Source organism: Ciona robusta, chromosome 1 (assembly GCF_009617815.1).
Source record: "Ciona robusta chromosome 1, ASM961781v2".
Taxonomy (NCBI): domain Eukaryota; kingdom Metazoa; phylum Chordata; class Ascidiacea; order Phlebobranchia; family Cionidae; genus Ciona; species Ciona robusta.
Genome location: NC_143235.1, coordinates 10,569,637 through 10,588,071, shown reverse-complemented (window position 1 = coordinate 10,588,071; position 18,435 = coordinate 10,569,637). Strand labels below are relative to the sequence as shown.

Below are 18,435 nucleotides of genomic sequence, written 5' to 3'. Positions count from 1 at the left end.
TTATATACACATACTACTATGATAATTTTGCTATGAATCAATAAGTTTAAAAACTGCAATGCATATTTAACATAGCTTTTCATGGCAAAAATTTCCAAAAGATTACAGCATTTTAGTTACAGTATAATGTTTCTATTAGTTTTACAGTTGGCGCACCTGGCGACGAACTTTATTGTTAGATTGTTGTCCAGTAACAATAAACGCTAATTCGTATTTTGTTTTGTAGAACGTGAAATCCATCTCACGTTAGGTATCGATTACGTTTTAAATTGGGTTTGTGGCACCTTGATTAGCGGCAATATCACTTGAGTATTATACATAGAGTCCATGCAGTGTTTGATTTAGTGTTTTACCTTAGCTTACGAAATAGAAATTTTGAAAATGCGTGACGACGATGACATGGATCGTTTTATTGCTGAACAGCGAAACAAAATCGCTCGAGACCGAGATACACTTGACCGGAACCCAACTTCAGCTGTTACTGAATATATAATGAATGAGAATGAAAAACGGCAACATATGGTAAGATTTTGTATTTTTCACTTTGTGTTTTGTTAGTTTTAACAGTGAAAGATGATCTTAACGTTGTAATATAATTACAATATTGTGCAGCTTTTAATCATTTGAAGTTCTCACATGGGACTTTTTAAATTAGGTTCACAATTCAGTGAATTCATGTATGTGAATTAGAATTCAGCTTATGATTTTACCTTGTTTGATTATGTTAATTTTACAAAGTTTACATAAAGTTTACAAATTTTAAATTGCAGAAATCTCGTCGACCTCTTGAAGCAAACAACAATGAAGTCACAGAAAGTATATCAAAACATTTCGACACAAAACAACAACAACAAGCTGTTAAAATGAAACCTCCAACTCCACAACTATTTAAACTTGGTGAAGACTATTTGAAGCAGAAGGAAAAGTTGAAGGAAGAATTGAGACTTGAATACAGGAAAGCATTGGCGGAGGTAAATTTAATAATGTGTATAATATATATATATATATATAGGTTATAAGTAAAGAAACTATCTTGTCCGAAATGATATATTTCATTACTATGCTATTTCTACTTACTAGCAAAAAATCATATATTAGGGTAGGGTGGGGTGGGGAAAGACGGGATATTTTTACCACATAATTTCCAAATATCCTAATCAGGTTTACAATTTACAACATTCTATGGGAGTCATGAAGATACGGTTTTATAATACCTTTTTTTACTGGCAAATGAGACAAGAAAATATAATATAAGAAAATGTGTCAAAAAAAAATATAAGAAAATGTGTCACATCTTCTTCAACCCTACTATAATATTGCAAAGATTAAGCAAAGTAATTTGTAATAGCTTTGGAGGCATAAAACAGAAGGCTCCTAATATGTTAAAAATATTACAAAATCTAATCCTATACCACTGAAGCAATCTCACAAAATATAAAGTATGTCAATATATATATTATATATATATATAAATATCTATATTTTGTTTAGAAACAAGTCCGTACCACTGGTATTCGAGGCAAACATGCAGAAAATTATGTGAAGGAACTTCCTGGAAAATCTGATCCTAATGATCTTGGGTTAAGTTTACCAATCCGTGATCATCTCAGTGCAAAGGTTGGTTTATTAAGCAAGGGATCGAATATTTTATCCGGGTGTTCTGGGGAAATTCTATATGGCTACTAATCTAGTTTGGGCGTATAAATATAAAACCGCTTTTCCAGCAAATTTAATTTTATTTTGACTTTTAACATTTTATTCAAGTTTTATTTCGCAGTCATGTACAGTTTACTGTGAAAAGATAATTCTGAATAGGACACTAAAATAAAAACTTATGTTGAAAAAACAACCGTTTTATTTTCATTATGTCTAACAGAAACAGTTTGTAATATCTACTGAGGTTGTGTTTTAGTGTTTGATCTTTTTTTGTACGTAAAATAAAGGTTTGTCATATTGTTTTATGTCATTTGTACCTTTGCTCATTATTATATAGATTAGTTTCATTTCTATATGGTTTGGCAATGGTCTTACTTTTCATCTTAGCCAGTAAAGGTGTCATTATTCCCATTGATATACTTCTATAATAATGGTTAAACTATTCTTCTTGTGTGTGAGAATTTTTATAAACTGAAACTTGATTTAAAACCGCCGAAAACAGGAGCGACTTATGTTGGAAAGAAATCGAGAATACAATCAATTTAAAGCTAACAAAGAAAAGGCTGACTTGGAGAGAATGACCAAGCAAGGTCTTTCTCCTGAAAGACTTGCCCCCCAAGCCACAGCAATATCTGTGCCAGTGCCACACGATCCATCTAATCAATTACATGGTGTAAGCTACTGCTTAGCAGATAGCGTATAGTTGTGCACAGTGAGAGTCTCGCTCTCAGCACACAAGGCATGTAGAAAGCACAGCAGATACATTAGAATAATTCAAGTAGAAATCTTGGGTCAATATTATTTTAGAATCTAAGCTCTATTTTCTCTTTTAGATTCCTGTCCTATCTTTTTAAAGTATTATAAGGACAAAAAAATTTACAAAATCATTTTATACAATATTTATTAAAATTGGTATAAATTTTTAACATGTTCTGTCTGTGTGATAATTGTTTATAACAATATTGTCGGCTGGTAAAAGATGCCAAATTTATTTCCTGTCTATGCTTGTTTATACAAATGTCTCATTCTTCAATGTATAGATAAATTAACAATAATGTTTGTTTGCTTATTGGTGAATGACTAGCTTTCCAAAAGGTTTAGTGCATATAGTTGAATTAGTGGTTTTACTTTTTCAAAAGTTTTTCCTACTTTTTATGTAGATTTTGTAGGTGTAATTAGTAAATAGCAGTATAGCACTCTATTTTAGACTCTTTCTTGTAGAAATAGTAGTGTAGCTTATGATAATTAGTGTAATAAGGTGGATGGTTGAATGGAAAGATTTACTGTAAAAGTGCACTGAAATATTTATATATACTATTGTATTACTGTATTTATGTTAACTTAACAGACAAACCAAGCAACAAAACGGGAAGAAGTCAAAGAATCGTATCAAGATCTGTTGGAGAGAAAAAGACGACAAGAGAAAGTTTATAGAAATGAAGAAGAAGATGAATTGGATGACCGAGTGCTTTACAGGTGCTAATGATTGTGCAGTGTTTGTTATGTTTTATTCATCTGTGGCTTTATTGCGGTTTAAATATATGTTTTTGTTTTATTTATGAGCTTCGTGGCTGGATAGGGTTGGGCTGTGTTGGCTGTTCTGAATAATGTATATATTTGTTTTGGAAATTTGACACTTTATTTATTTAGAAATACAAATATTGATTATAAAGGTATTTGGTAAGTGTAAACATTTCATAAAAAAAAGAATTTAAGACCGATTTATTGTGTGTTATTTAGGGAAAAACCACGAAGAAAATATGTTGAATTAGATGATGATGAAGATAGACATGGAAGAAGAATGAAACATCTTCCAAAACGAAGGTAACAACAACACAGGGTTTTCTGTTTGCTGTCATGAGTTTAAAGTGATTTTTTTTTTACGATAGAAAAAATCTTATTTGCCAGAAAAAATTATTTTTGCGACTTCCTTATATAATGATCCAATGCTAATCATTTGTTTTAAAAAAAAGAAAATTAGGCATTATTTTATATTTAATAGAAGAGCTTTGTGGCAGACAAAACAATTTTATCCGGACTGTACATTTTGAGATTCAATCATGTTTTGCGTTTTTTTGTAAAATAACAATTTAGTTTGTGTGCATCTTGAATTTAAAATGTATATTCCACAATTTTCTGACTAAGAATAGTACACTGGCTAATCATTTTTATATTAAAAGCTTCCAGATAACATATGAAGCCAACAATTATCTGAGTAATTTACCCTACCTTTATTTTCAGACCAAGATATCATGATCGCTATTATGATGAACCTGACAGCTTAGAAGAGGAAGAAGAAATATTGCTCCGAAAATTACGAGCGAGAAGACAAAGAAAGAGAATGACTCAACGTTATGAAGAGAGTGACGAAGACGATGAGTCATTATTTGAAAGAGTTCGACCACCACAGGTTTGAGGAATATATAATTATTTAATAATTAAAGAAAACATTCTTTTATTTTTGTTTTTGTAGCTCGTAACTTAATTTTATTGATAGTGTAAAGTTTTTTTTTGCACAATGCACTTTAAAACAACCCAGAAACTCACGCGCACACACTATATGGATAACAACAACATTTTTCGCACAAAGGCATAAATTTGTGCCACGTTTCTAGTTCTACTCATTTTTAATAAAAATCACTCGGTAATTTGTTATTATTTGGGTCGACTATAGGAGCCACCTGAGAGCAAACGAAGATTAAATTCCGCTCAAAATCGAGACGTAGTTAGAAGATCAAATATAATAAACAATGATAAAGAAAATGATCTTCGGTCGAAGTCGGCTCCCCCTGAGCAAGAATTCACAGGTAATAGTTTTATCTGGATGTGCTTTTGTTTTGATTTTTTAAAATATAAATAGTACTAGTAGAGTGGGGTAATACGGGACACCTTAAAGATAAAATGTTCAAATACCCTAGTTGTGTTTTAAACAATTAACAACGCTCTGTGAAAGTCATGAGAAAAAAGTTTTGAATGTCCTTGGTTTACTACCAAATGAGACGAGAAATAGAATAAAAAGGTGTCCCAACTTCCCCCACCCTACTATAATTGGAATACCTTAATGCTACATTAATGTATTACTTTACCTCTTGTTAACTAGACGACAAAATTCTTTAAAGAAATTTTTTTATGACAAATATTTTTACATTTTTTTTAAAATGTACCAATGAATTATTTAAAGCTATTCAAGGCAAACTTTATTCTGTGTTATTTTAAAATAAATATTTGTTTAAGTTTTAACATGTTGATTTAACTTTTTTAACAATTAATTCCAAATGCAGGTTTACAGATTGGCAAAGTGACAAGTGCTAACACTGTACAGAGAAGAAAAGATGAATATAAGTTTGAATTACAGAAGCAAATGGAACAAAAAGATTTAAACAGGAAACGGTATATCAATTTTTAACTTGTATTTTCATTCTATTTCTTATGGGTAAGGTCCGGTGTCGGAACATGACAAGAAACTATTGATTTCGGCACAATTTACAATTTGCCACATTTTATATGCTTGATGTAAAGTCCTGACCTCACAAGATGTTTAAGCTTGCTGGGAGAAACTTTGTTTAATGCTTCTTCTGAACTTAGTCATCTACACTAATAAAATATTTATTTTTTCGTTTTCTAATTTGGTTCACAATAATTTCTCTACTTAGTAACATGTTTATGCTTTATAGGGAGAAGGAGTTGGAACTAAGGATTGATGCTTCTGGTGCAAATGATCGTGACATTAAGGTAAGAATCAGTATTCTTTATAATACTCTTTATAAAATTTTTCATATGTAATACTATTTTTTAGTGCCTGTTATCAAACCAAAAAACCAAAGCTACTTTATTATTTATTATTAGTGACAAAACACTTTTTGCTTTTGTTGGACTGCATGATAGTTTTAAACACTTTGACTTTTGCATTGATCAAACTAAGATGTGTCCATGCCACCAAATTACAAAGCATTTCACATCTTCTTCTTCATACAGGAGATAACACCACGTAAACCAAGCAACAAACGACCAGATTCACCGCATAAGGTGGAGAAACCTAAAAAGAAAGGAAAGAAAAAGTAATGATCTGTCTTTAATTATGTTAAGCTATCATGTCTATCTAAAACTACAAAAAATCAGTGTCTAAAACTTAAATTAAGTAACTAAAATGTTTAAATTTATTGAAAAACATATCAAACTTTTAACAATGAGATAAGTAACCAGTTGTGTAGCAGTAGACACCATATTTTTCAATATAAACCCTCACCTAAATTTAATTTTTATTTTTCTAACAGAACAACTTTTAAAAGTGAATCCTCGGACAGCAGTAGTGAAGAAGAAAGACAAAAATTACCACGGCCAGCATATGGATATTATCCACCACCTAAACCTAAGTTAGTTGTAGATTTATTGCACCTAGTGTAGAGTCATACCACCACTACCAGTGGCGCAGCCAGTAAAAAATAAGGGGGAGGGGTTAATCAAAAGAATTTCAAAGTTTTTTTTAATTAGTTTTTTTATTTTTTTTTGGGGGGGTTTATAAGGGGGGGGGGGGGTGCGACCCTAAACACTCCCTGGCTGCGCCACTGACCAGTGACCACTCCCATATAAATACTCATTTTATTACAAAAAGTTCATATTGGTTAAAAAATGTAGCAAGCATATTTTTTTAAAATTACTCTTAGCCCACTACCACTAGTAAAACAGGTTTCACAAGCTTGCTCTAAGGTTTATATTTCTAGTATGTTAATTAAATGTACATGACTTTTATAAAATAAAATGTCTTCATCAAAATGAACTAACCCATTTAACATGTAATATATATAGTAGGGTAGGGAAAGATGAGACACCTTTACCACCCATTATCCAAAGATCCTGATCGTGTTTTAAACAATTAACAATGGTCTATAGAAGTCGTAGGGATACGGTTTTATAATTCTTTGAATGTTCTTTGTTTACCACCAAATTGGATGAGTAAATAGAATAAGCATTCTTTTCCACCTTGACCTTTCTATATATTCTAATATTATCTCCATTTCCTCAGTTTCTACCAACCGATGCCCCAGCAGTTTCCCTCCCAATACGATGAAGCTTATTATTACTACGGGGCTCGTAATCCGCTCGACGTGGGCAGTGGGGCCCCTCCACCCGCGTCCTACCCACCCCCTATGAATTACCCACAGCCTGGGTTTCAACCAGGGGTCTCACCAGCTGCGGGAAGTTATAAAAACCCAGGTAACTTTTTTTATCAATAGTTAATATTGCTTCTAGTTAAATATATAGCTGTAAATTAAAAAAATAATTCTGCAGTTGGTATTTATGCATTCTTTTTTATGATTTTGTTATTTAATAATGTAACTAACTGAAAAACTTATATATGATTGCACGTAATTTGATTTTCTATTTTTAGCCTCTGATTCTATTGCTGCAAGGTCATCTCATGAACCAAGCCAAAAAAGGTAATGTATAAATGCGAACATTTATATAATTTTAGTTGATGCTATCTGTCATAGTATTTAACAATATTTGCCAAGCACAAAATACCGTAATGAAAACTAAAATTAAAAACCAGCTTTTGTTTCCGTTGAATTTTATCTTTGATTTTTGAATTTGTATTTGTGGAAACAAGAGATACAGACTCTTGATGGCGTCAGAAGGTTAATTTTTCATGTTTTACCTTTTTATTTCCTCAGCATTCTAAGCAGTAGAAGAACTGGTAGCAACGTTGAGTCGAGTCTGGTATCCGATGAAAGCAGAGATGGACAGATGAAGAGGGAGAAGATGTTGACTTATCAAGAAGAACTGAGGGAACAGGTACGTTTGTTGCATTTTTAACAAAAAAATAAAATCCAAAAATCCCGCATTTTTGTAATACTTTGTTGCTTATATGTTTAATTAAATGTGTTAAAAAATAACAGAGTTTTTATAATTTAAATAGAATAATGATGATTTTCGTAATGGGTAAAATATAATATGTTTGGTTCCATAAATTGGGCTGAATTATTGTTAGCTTCGTCCGTAGCAGCACTGTAACGAAATTGTTTCACATTATAAGTGCTAGATCTGTAGATCATTGCCAGATTTGGGAAACCGATCGCACAACAGTTTATTTTGTGGTTGCTACTAAAATACTTTGTTTGTTTGTTTTTTGGTCATAGGGTCGTTTGCTTCCGAAACATATCCTGGGGTTGTGCCAATTGTTGTGTGCCATGTGCTAATCGTTGTGTGCCATGTGCCAATTGGAGGGTGCCATGTGCCAATCGGCATGTGTCATGTGCTAGTCATTGTGTGCCATGTGCCAAACGGCGTGTGCCATGTGCTAGTCGTTGTGTGGCATGTGCCGTAACATGTATGATTCTGATGTTCCAGATGAGTTTAAAGGAGAAGAAAGCAAAAGCTGCCAAGGAGGAGCAGGAGCGATATGATAGGAAGATTGAGATGGAGGCGCAGAATTATAATCCATGGGGGAAGGGAGGGGCTGGTGCTCCTATGCGAGATATTCATGGAAATCTTGTTTGTGAGTCATGTGATTTCTTGGTTAAATTCCATTCATGGTATTCGGATAGAAGAATTTCAATAGTTATGCTTGTAGAAACAAAGTTTTCCAAAAACTGGCAGAAAGAGTTGTTTTTTATTGTTTCACAAATTAATAAAATATTAAATGGAAAAATTACAAATGGTGAATAGACATATAATACTTAAATTTTTGTTATGTTAATTCTTAATTACTATTTCATCGAATTTGATCTTTTTTGCAACATTTTTTTTATTTTAGCTGATTTACGGCAAATGCATCTGGAGAATGAAGATTTGGTGCGCGATCCGAACAAAGCTGCCGAGGTTGTTCGGGAAAGACAAGCAACCAATGTTGAGGAGATGAAACAAAGTTTCTCACCAAGAGGACAGGTGTGTATGCGTTGTAGTGATTGTGTAGTTGAATAAACTTAAATGTAACTTAGTGCATTAATGTACATTTTTCTTAGATTGTGTTTATTAAAAAAATGTCAATTTAAGGCTCAATATTGTTTTATATGATTGTAGTAAACAGAACTAAGTTAATGAATTAACATTAGGTAAATTTTTGTTGTTTTGTTTTGTGTATCATTCGTGATAGTGTAAAGTAGTGTGGAAGGTTTTGTTAATAAAACAATTGGCATTAAAAAAAGATGACGTCCACATTTTTTTGTGTGGCGTTTGTTGTTGTGTATGTTTGTTGCAACTTGTATAGATGTATTTTTTTGTCACTAAATCTAAAATACTCATAAAAATTGCAAACTACTGCTAAAATTCACCACTTTACTTATTGCAAATTTGTCATACAAACTATACAGTTATAATTGTTTTTATATTGTTTCTAACATTCAAATAACTTTTACCAGCAGCAAGATTTTGGATCAGCTTTATCTCCAAGGTTTGGACGAAGCAATCCATTTGAAATGAAGGAAACTGTGGAACAAAAGTCACAGAAGGATATATACAAGGAGAACTTGCAGAAACAGGTGGAAATATATTTTGTTTGTTCAAATGTCTGTTTTATGAAAAGCAGTTATGTTGCATTTATGAGGCTTGTATTTACTGTGTGCATAATACTAAACTATTAACATGGATCCGGAATTTAGTTCTTGGTGACTGAACTCTCAGATTTTTAATTGATAACTTTTGCCCTGGTTTGTTATTGATGAAATTAATGAGGGGTGTTTAACATATCTAAAGTAGGTTTTTGACTTTTTATTGCCCTAAAGTTATTTTTTTTTGCATTTTTTCACTTTAACCTTGTATCCACTTTAGATTGAAGAACGGAGGAGATTGGAAGATGAGAGGAAAGAGAAACAGAGGATTGAGGATGAAAAGGAGGAGAAGAGGATGGAGGAGCAGAACCGAAGGATGCAGGAGGAATATGAGAATGAGAAGAGGAAGCAAAGAGAAAAGATTGAGCAGGTGTGTCCATTTTATATGATGAGTGTTAGTTGTTTTTATTTTTTGGGGGGTTTTAGAAACGCAAAGAAAATGAAGAAATGCAAAGAGCACTCGAGGAAAAGAGAAAAGAAGGTGAAAGGATTAGGAAAGAGGAGCAAGAGAGGTTGGAGCAGGAGCGTTCAAAGGAGAAAGAAAGAGAACTACAAGAGCGACTGAATGTAAGTAGTCATGCTCAAAGTGAGTATTTTTATATTTTACAGAAACCATCTTATTTTAATTTTTTGCAGATACCAAAATCTCCTCCTATCCATTCTAAGGAACTTCATGGTTCACAACAACAACAACAACAACAAGAGTCGGCACAAAACACTTATCGTTCACAAATTACACAGAGGTAAGTCTAGTCATTTTAATAAAGTATGAACTTTATTAAAACCAGAAAATAAAACAAAAACATATAATGTCATAATATGTTGTTAAACATATTGTATGTTTGGTCAAATTTTTCAACAATTTTTTTTAAAAGATCAACTACTCCACCACGCCCCCAGGTGGCGAGAGAGCGAGTACATTATGAGCGAGCACGCTCACCAGTGGTGGAAGCTCGACCGGAAAAATCAAGAGGTTAGTCGTGTGGTGTTGCTTGGTGAAATATTCCTAACCTTGATTAGGAATAACAGAATAACACAAGACTTCAAAATTTTCTACATCTTTTATCGTTTTTATCTGTTAATTTGTAAGTTCTTTTAAATATGAACGTAGACATAAATTCCATCACTACAAATATTAAACAACTCTGGTTCCAAACTTTAGAAAGTCATCATCTCATTATTACCTTATTATTCCATTTAGAATCGAAACGTATTTCACGCGAGTTATCAGCTTTGAGAAAGCAACTTCTTAGCGAACAACGAAGAATTGAAACTCAACTACGTTCAACAGATACTTCATCTTATAAACAAGTTCCCATGTGAGAATCAATGTTTTCTTTGTCTTAGTAGATGCTTTTTCATTTTTTGACTTTTAAGTTTTGAGGACTTTTCCGAGGTGTTACGGCTTTTTTAAATAAATGTCAAATTGAATTCATATGATTAGCTGATTGTATAAGCATGAATTTCCTTATCAAACATAGTTTAAAATGTATAACTTTTGTCATATGGTATCTTGTCCAGCGCAGTGGAAAAGTGGTTAGCACGCCTGCCTCAAACCCAGAGGTAATGGGTTCAAGGCTCGTCTTTGCTACCATGGTGGGTGTATGTGTTCTTGGGCAAGACACTTAACAGTAATCGCTCCAACCCAGTAGTCACTAATTATTAGCCACACATTAAAAAAAAGTGTTGATGTAATTTAAATTGTTTTAAAATTTCAGTAAAACGGAAACTTTGGTTGATTTATCGCGAACACGACAGCGACCTGTACAAGTTCGTCGACCACCCACTGTGGAACGACCAAGCTCAAATGCTCTCAAAGAATTCACTGATTTTAAACACAGGTTCAATATATCGGGTGTTGTGTTTGTGTGAATAATGGTTTCACCCAATTGCATTTTTAATTAAAAAAAAACATTGAAGAGTTTGTATAATGTGTTTATCTCATTTTTTTAGACAAATGTATTTTTAATAATAGTATATACAGGTGACTACTGACTGCCAAATATAAAGGTTTTTTTTCAAAAAAATATCAGTCTGTTTTTATCAAATTAGGCTGCAAATTTAATAAATTATGTGTTCCAATAAACTGGCTAATTTTTACTGTATCACAACTTTTTTTGGAGCACCATTTGGCAGTTTTATTTAAAAGTTGTGGTGTTTTTTTTGACAACTATTTAAAAATTTTCTTTTAAAAAAAAATGTTTTTCTTTCCCTTTAAAAAATTCGACAATAGTGCTTGCATTAAACAACTTTACAAATTATAATAAACGTTTCAGACAAGATGACACAGCATCACTTAGAATGTTCCGAATCGAACATCCAGAAACTCCCAAAGACGCAAACTCTCTCGAACAACAACAACAACAACTTATCAAAAATCAACTTCAAAAGTTGGAAACATTAAGGTTCAAAATTAGAATTAATTATTTTGACAAATTACTGAATTTATAACAATAGCTCTAAAATAGGTGTGGCAACAAAGTTTATTTCCTACCAATTGAATGTAAATATGTTTTTTTAACTTTAAGTGTTTTTAACAACTGTTGCTTTATCGCTATATATTTTCGTTTATACTATTTCTAATTCTTTGCTACTGTAATCGATGAGACAAAAGTTATTTTGATTATTAGTATTAATAAATGTGTTTAAAATAAACTTTTTATGGTGCTGCTTTTTGTTCTACATGAGTGTAAGTTATTAAAAAATGTTTAAATTTAAAAATACTGTTCTTTCTACTACATTTTTGTAATTGTGTTAATATTTTTAAAATTCTCATTTTAGTTTTATACTCAAATAATGACTAATTGTTGTCAAATATTTTTATTTATTCCACTAGAACCAATAAACATATGGATCAACCTGAATACAGCAGGAAATCGCCAACCAAGAGCAGTAGAAATGGATTCTCTCTTATCGTAAGTAGTGCTAAATACATGGGAGCTGCTTATATTTAAGACAGTATAAAGCTCTTTAATCTTATTTTCAAACCTTTTATTTTTCTTAAGCAGCAAAAAAATTATTTTGGTTTTAACCAAAATATTATCCATAAATACAACTTTGCCAATTTCACAAAATAAAAAAAAAACAAAAGGGAAAAGTAAAATGAATACACCCTTAAGAAAAATTAATAAAAACATAGCACAAAAATTGCTTTTACCGAGTAATTGTCATATATACCCAATCTTTTAATACACCAAGGAAAATAGCATAAAATTTCACGCTCTACGTAATTTATACAGATTAAAATCGAATTTTTTTTATGTAATTTATACAGATTAAAAAAGGGTATTTAATAAAAAATAACAGATCATTTGCGATTATTAGGTGTGAACTTAATAAGTTACGCATACCACCTGGGAGACCACTAGTGGTACGCGTACCATAGTTTAGGAATAGATTCCGTACCCCAGTATAAATTTAAACTTACCAGCTCTGCACCTAAGCGTTAAAATCATGTATTATTGCGTTATGTTGTTGGTTGATGTGTACCCGTATGTGTTATTGGCACCAATGTACTCGTATATAACTCTTTAAATAAATCTATTTCATTCCAGCCACCATCTGATTCATATGCTTCACTACTTGAAGCTGACTCCACATACCTCCCTATACCTGATACAGATGATGTGGAGAATCAACCACCTTCGTTTCCATCTTCACGTGCTGGCAGGTTCGTATAAAATCACTTGTAATGTTTTTTGGGGGTCTGCATTTTTAAGATTTTTAAGAGACATTTATTTTCCAGTGTAATTGTTTTAATAAAACAGTTTTATTTGTATTCTTTTTAATTGTACTAAAACATTTATGACTGGCTTTTTGTACTTATATATATAAGGGTGGGGGAAGATGGGACTCCTTTCCATTCTATTTTCTCACCCCATTTGGTAGTAAACAAAGAAAAAAAAAACGTATCCCAACAACTCCCATAGACCGTTGTTTATTGTTTGAAACAGGATCACGATATTTGGATTTATCTACTAAAGATGTCCAATCTTTCCCTACCCTACTATACTCTAAATTTTTATAATTACTTTAAACAGGGTTTATGCAAATGTCCATTTAATTATTTATTTTTCTCCTCAGGAAAATTTCTGCTCGTGAAAGAAGAAGAATCTCAAAACGAAATGAGGTTTGAAACATATTATTACTCACAACATTTAATTCTTCTTTAATTTTATATATGAACGTAATGTAACTTACTTTATCCCCGCGTGGCTGGAAAATGACAGTTGTTATAACACGATTGTTCTGTTTCATACACCTTATACCAGCTTAGGAGTTACCAAGTATGTAACTTTGTTGATAAACCTTATATTTTAGCAGGATGAAGGTTTGACATACAGAGCACCTGATAGCTACTCCATCAACTCATTGACATCGCTTGCCACACTTGATGTGGACAGACTTGCAAACCGGAATGAAAACAGATTGGATAAACTGAAACAACTGACAGGTTTTAGCATTATTTTAATAGTAGCTCACTCAAAAAATAAGATATTTATAACTTCCATAAAACCCAGGAAAATTCTTGCGTTAAAATTCTCGTATTGAAAATGATACGTTTCAGAAAATTTTTTAAAATAATAACTCAGTAAAAAATGAGTTAATTATAGCAGACTAATTTAATATGGTGGCTGTTGGAATAAAACCTTGGCGTTAACTCTATATCTGTTGTTGTAAGGATAGTAAAACTCTACTTTCATTTAATAGGCTCATTATTTTATTAAAAGTTTGTTCTAACGACTAACTCTGAGCTGCCAACCATGGGTTGCAGGGTGCTACTGCAATCTGTGCAATTGTAAATTGTGTACCGTACACCTTAATTTTAAAAAGGATATTTTAACAATATTTAAAAACCTTTACTACAAATTTACATTGGTCTTGGAATTTTGAAAAAATGCTCCACATGATTTTGATCTTGTTAAAATGCTTATAGTCCAACTTTCTATGGTATGTTTTAGATGTGCATAAAGTTGTATGAAGCAATATCAGAGATGCACTTTAATATATAATATATACCCCCTGGCACACATGCAACTTTATCTCTTTACATTTACAGGAGATGAGGTTTCACTTACGGATCCTGATGATATACTTGATCGTTTCGTCAACCAACATCGATCAGATCTTCCTGACACACCAGATACATTCCAACCAAACGCACGCAGACCAAGGAAAGGAACCTCCATTTCAGCTCCACGACCCACTGATGAAAGACCACCTTCCATAAATACGATTGACACGGAGCCATGGCTTCGTCCTGGCACCGGACCTCCAGCCACAGCCACATAATTAAATGTTTAGTATGTAGAGTTGCAGCATAGGCGTAGTTGGCAAAATATATCTCTAATGTACACTGTGACTTTCATAGTAAATATATAGTGGGTTCTATGATGACCAAATGTAAAGTTTCTTATGTGTCAAAAATTGTTTCGCAAATATTTTATTATTTTGTAGTGAACTGTACTTTTATACTTAATGTTCAATCCTCTGTTACTCGTTAATTCATAGAGTTTTTCTTGACGATTTTACCATAGTAACCAATAAATTAACAACAATACAGCAACACTTAAAAAATGAATTCGTTGTTTCATACATACAAAAATGTTTCAGCTAGTCTTTAGAAAATACATGGCAAGGTAGAGACAAACTTGTGTGATATCACTAATTTGGAAAGTTCACGAAATGTAGGAAATTAAGAGTTAATCTAGTGTAAACACTATACAGATTTAAGTAACACAAAAATCTGGAAATTTACAGTAAGTTCATAAAGCTTAAAAATTAAAAAACTTTTTTATAAGAGTTGGTCCAATATACGCATACTTGGGCACATCAGTAGTCATATATACCCTTCTTTGTAAATGTTTAGTCCAATTTTATCCAACTGATGTCCATTTTTTTACTATGTTTTTTTCCAAGAACAAAATTATTTTTAGAGGTTGTGTCCAATGTTTTGTCAAATTTTTTTACATGTTTTGTCGGAAAAAAAGGAAAAACATGAACAGATCATGGAAAAATATTAAAGAATATGTTTTGAACAAAACAGTTCATGTTAAGTTCATGTTTTTTTTCTAATTTGTTCATGTTTGATCCGATTTCTGTTCAGGTTTTTTAATGTTTTGTCCAATTTATTTCCATCATTTGTTTATTTTTTTTCCATAATTTGTTCAATTTATTTTCCTATGTTTTGGCCATATTTTCTTCATGTTTTGTCTATCTTTTCTTAGTACCTTGTTTTGACAATACCTCCCAACCTCATTGTCACTACAAAATTGACTTCTTTTGTACAGATTTTATAGTCCCAACCATAACCAGACCCAGATACAACTTAAGCTCAGCTCATTCAACTCAACTTCTCTTGGTTACCGTTTTTCAAAACTTTTACGCCTATGTATATACAATCTATGGTAACTGACATGCATATTTATTGCGTGAATTTTTTTATTATTTTTGTAGGTACCCAAAGTACACTTTTATAACAAATGTTCTATCCTGTTTTTTTTGGTAATACTTCGATTTTACCTTTGATTTTAACATAGTAACTATTAAATACACAGGGTTGCAGTACTTTGCATATTGCAATATAAAAATCGTATTCTTTTCAAAACAAAAAAAAAGCTTTATTCAGCTAGTCTTTTTGTTAGAAACAGTTTTCTTTTTCTTTTTACACGACAAAGGGTTGGGTCCTTTGGCACGTTTTCTTTTTCGTCCTTGTTTAACAGTTCGTTCCCCATGAATTATATTTGCATCTTCTTTCATTAGTTTTAGCGATTTCTTCTCAGCTTCAGATGTCGAAAGCTTTTCCTAAAACAATGAAAACATTCGGTGATGAAAAATATACACAAGTAAGTAGGAAACAGACAAAACTAATGAATAAAAAACGTCTGTGACCAACATACCATGTTCACAACCTGACGTCGACAAATGTCTTTAACAGACATAAAAAAACTTGTCTGCCATAAACATAAATTGTACGAACATGTCATACAAAATGGCACTGGCCAAGAGCATTTTGTACATCTTTTGTTAGAAAGAAAAAGTAAGAAAACATGAAATGTACCTTTGAAACAGCTTTGATGTGATTTTCAGTTGCTCTCGATGGTTTATCAAGCACTATGTGAGATTGAAATACATAAAGAACGGGAACACCAGGAATGGTTTTGGCTATTTTCGTTAAAGCCATATCCTGTATAAAAAAAATAATTTGTTTTTGTTTAATGTGGTAAACAGACTAATTTTTTGAGTATTGACATTTAAAATCCTCCAAAAGTCATCTATATGAGGGTTAAAAAAGTGGAGAAAATCCTCAAGGAATTTTATTCATGTTATTGCATGTGTTAAGTTTAGCTTTTTAACACAAAGTTTTGGCCGTGCTTCATATGCTCCTGGCCTACTAATGCATAATAGAAACATTACCATAACACAATATAGAATCAAAACCTGTGTTGCAATAAAGTACCGGCCACTTTCATGGTCTTTAATTAACGACTTTAAACACTCGGCTGCAGGAACAGGCGAGTTACGATGTGAACAACTTCGTAGTTGAAATCTTTGTGCGACCATCTTTGCTCCATGCATTTCATTACCTAGTAATTCCAATTCAGCCAACACACATCTATAATATAGATAATTTATTATTGTTGTGAACAAAACTCTCAATTCTGCAAGTTCAATTTGCTATGTCGGTTGTAGGTTCAGAAAAAATGAATTATTTATCAAGTTTCACAAAAAATAACATATTTCTTATTAATATTAAGACTTTTTAAGATATGAGATATTGCTGAGAGAAATGAATTCACGATTCACCAAATTTAGCTCACAAGTTTTAGTTTTAAAAATAGCCTGTAGCTTGATGACCTTTGTGAAATAAATTTTGTAAACAACTCCACACATTGTCATAAAACTTGATCGTTCATACCGCAACATAAAATTGGCGTAATAGACAACCTAAATGTTTTCCTCAGCAAAGAAGAAAGTTTGTTACGAAATTGCAGGCATTTACACATGGATTTATAATATTAATCATTGTTTAGCCTGTCGATTAATTACAAAGAGCAATGCATAATTACATATGTGTCCACGTCCGCATGTACATCATAAAGTTGGCTTTTTCATAAAATTCGCAACAGAATAGCAATAAACAAGATGGTTTTATTAGAATAATAGGATCTGCATGTTAACCAGTTAAAACAGTTAAGGGTTCCACAAAAATAAGAAAATCCACGACCCTAGTTATGAGGAATATGGTATGAAGCGATGGCATATAAAACATATTTTCAGTTAGCAAATTTATTTATATTTAGTTAACAGTTTATTACTCTTACTATGAGACTACAAAATACATAAAAGTAATCCTTTATAAACAAACCTGGTTGTGCAGCATTTCACTGTAGTGTTAAGGTACTTGCTGATGTGATCTTTTATTTGGATTTTCGCTTTTAATGCAGCTTGACAAAACGTACCGTCGGCCAAAACTAAATACGGCTCGTGAAATCTGTAAAACGATACGTAAACAAAAAAATGTTAACTTAGTCTGGTCTATACGCAGAAACACAAATGTAAACTACTAGACTTACTTGAATATGTGCTTGTATATATTCAAAGCGCTGCGTGCTTGCTTTTGTCGTTTTATCTTCATTGTACTTCCACTTTAGTCATAAAAACTAAACACGAAAGGCACGAGCTACAAAGTTTTCACATGGACATTTGGGAACATTGCATGGGATTTCCCCATGTAAGAGAAACTCAAACATTATTACTCCCCTGTGTAAAATTGTTCCTTGGTAGTTTTATAGTTCATGAGAATATTCTCATCAACTATGGTAGTTTATTGATTTAAAAGGCGATCTAGCAATTAATTCATACAATATTGTAGATTGTATATCTACAGTTGATCATCTACTTGCAGTAGAAATACACAAATAATAATAATGCAGCAAAAGTATCGATGTTTTTTTATCTGTCTTTCTGCATTAATATTTAAGAAATATTTCATCTACTCTTAATTTACCACGGCGGTTGCCACACGGCGTTCCTGTGATAATTTCAAAGCTTCGTGGTTGCGTTTGCATTTCATATCACCTTTTTAAAACAATACACTGCTGTCACGTAATTCTGTTCGGTATATAATTCGCCTTGTCCCTAACACAATAACAAGAAACGAGAACTAGCTAACGCCACTATCGGCACTGAGACCTCGAGGTCAGTCTAGGCTCATGGCGGGCTCTTACGA

General features: G+C 32.2%; 2 protein-coding genes across 5 annotated transcripts; one reads left to right on the top strand and one right to left on the bottom strand.

Moving 5' to 3' along the window:
• Positions 1-198: 198 nt before the first annotated feature.
• LOC149743044 (centrosome and spindle pole-associated protein 1-like) lies at positions 199-14,784 on the top strand. 4 transcript variants are annotated; one of them, XM_089879563.1, is made up of 30 exons: positions 199-522; positions 771-971; positions 1,492-1,617; positions 2,159-2,329; positions 3,005-3,132; positions 3,397-3,480; positions 3,898-4,066; positions 4,331-4,463; positions 4,938-5,046; positions 5,331-5,388; positions 5,632-5,714; positions 5,931-6,029; positions 6,680-6,870; positions 7,046-7,094; positions 7,329-7,449; positions 8,005-8,152; positions 8,411-8,541; positions 9,015-9,134; positions 9,424-9,573; positions 9,630-9,770; positions 9,840-9,946; positions 10,079-10,176; positions 10,405-10,522; positions 10,922-11,044; positions 11,480-11,608; positions 12,040-12,118; positions 12,758-12,873; positions 13,287-13,332; positions 13,527-13,656; positions 14,263-14,784. In XM_089879563.1, the coding sequence occupies exons 1-30, from the start codon at positions 382-384 to the stop codon at positions 14,493-14,495; spliced, it is 3,732 nt and encodes a 1,243-aa protein (XP_089735689.1). In that variant the 5' UTR covers positions 199-381; the 3' UTR covers positions 14,496-14,784. The 4 variants fall into 4 exon arrangements, with proteins under 4 accessions (XP_089735689.1, XP_089735681.1, XP_089735672.1 ...); XM_089879555.1 differs by having other exon boundaries at positions 200-522; positions 9,018-9,134; positions 13,524-13,656; XM_089879546.1 differs by having other exon boundaries at positions 200-522; positions 13,524-13,656.
• Positions 14,785-15,626: 842 nt separating this feature from the next.
• Positions 15,627-17,941, bottom strand: LOC149743043 (rRNA-processing protein UTP23 homolog). Its single transcript, XM_089880624.1, has 5 exons — positions 17,780-17,941; positions 17,572-17,697; positions 16,644-16,818; positions 16,264-16,389; positions 15,627-16,007 (listed from the first exon to the last, which is right to left on the bottom strand). Exons 1-5 carry the CDS (start codon positions 17,839-17,841, stop codon positions 15,828-15,830), a joined length of 669 nt encoding a protein of 222 aa, XP_089736750.1. The 5' UTR covers positions 17,842-17,941; the 3' UTR covers positions 15,627-15,827.
• Between the last annotated feature and the right edge of the window lie 494 nt (positions 17,942-18,435).

Excerpts from the sequence above, each read along its gene's own strand:
- LOC149743044 (XM_089879546.1), top strand. The coding sequence starts at position 382 with ATGCGTGACGACGATGACATGGATCGTTTTATTGCTGAACAGCGAAAC. Across the intron at positions 6,030-6,679 it reads TATCCACCACCTAAACCTAA|TTTCTACCAACCGATGCCCC; the intron begins GTTAGTTGTAGA and ends CCATTTCCTCAG. Across the intron at positions 11,609-12,039 it reads CAAAAGTTGGAAACATTAAG|AACCAATAAACATATGGATC; the intron begins GTTCAAAATTAG and ends TTATTCCACTAG.
- LOC149743043 (XM_089880624.1), bottom strand. The coding sequence starts at position 17,841 with ATGAAGATAAAACGACAAAAGCAAGCACGCAGCGCTTTGAATATATAC. Across the intron at positions 17,698-17,779 it reads ATATACAAGCACATATTCAA|ATTTCACGAGCCGTATTTAG; the intron begins GTAAGTCTAGTA and ends ATCGTTTTACAG. Across the intron at positions 16,390-16,643 it reads GGTACTTTATTGCAACACAG|GATATGGCTTTAACGAAAAT; the intron begins GTTTTGATTCTA and ends TTTTTTATACAG.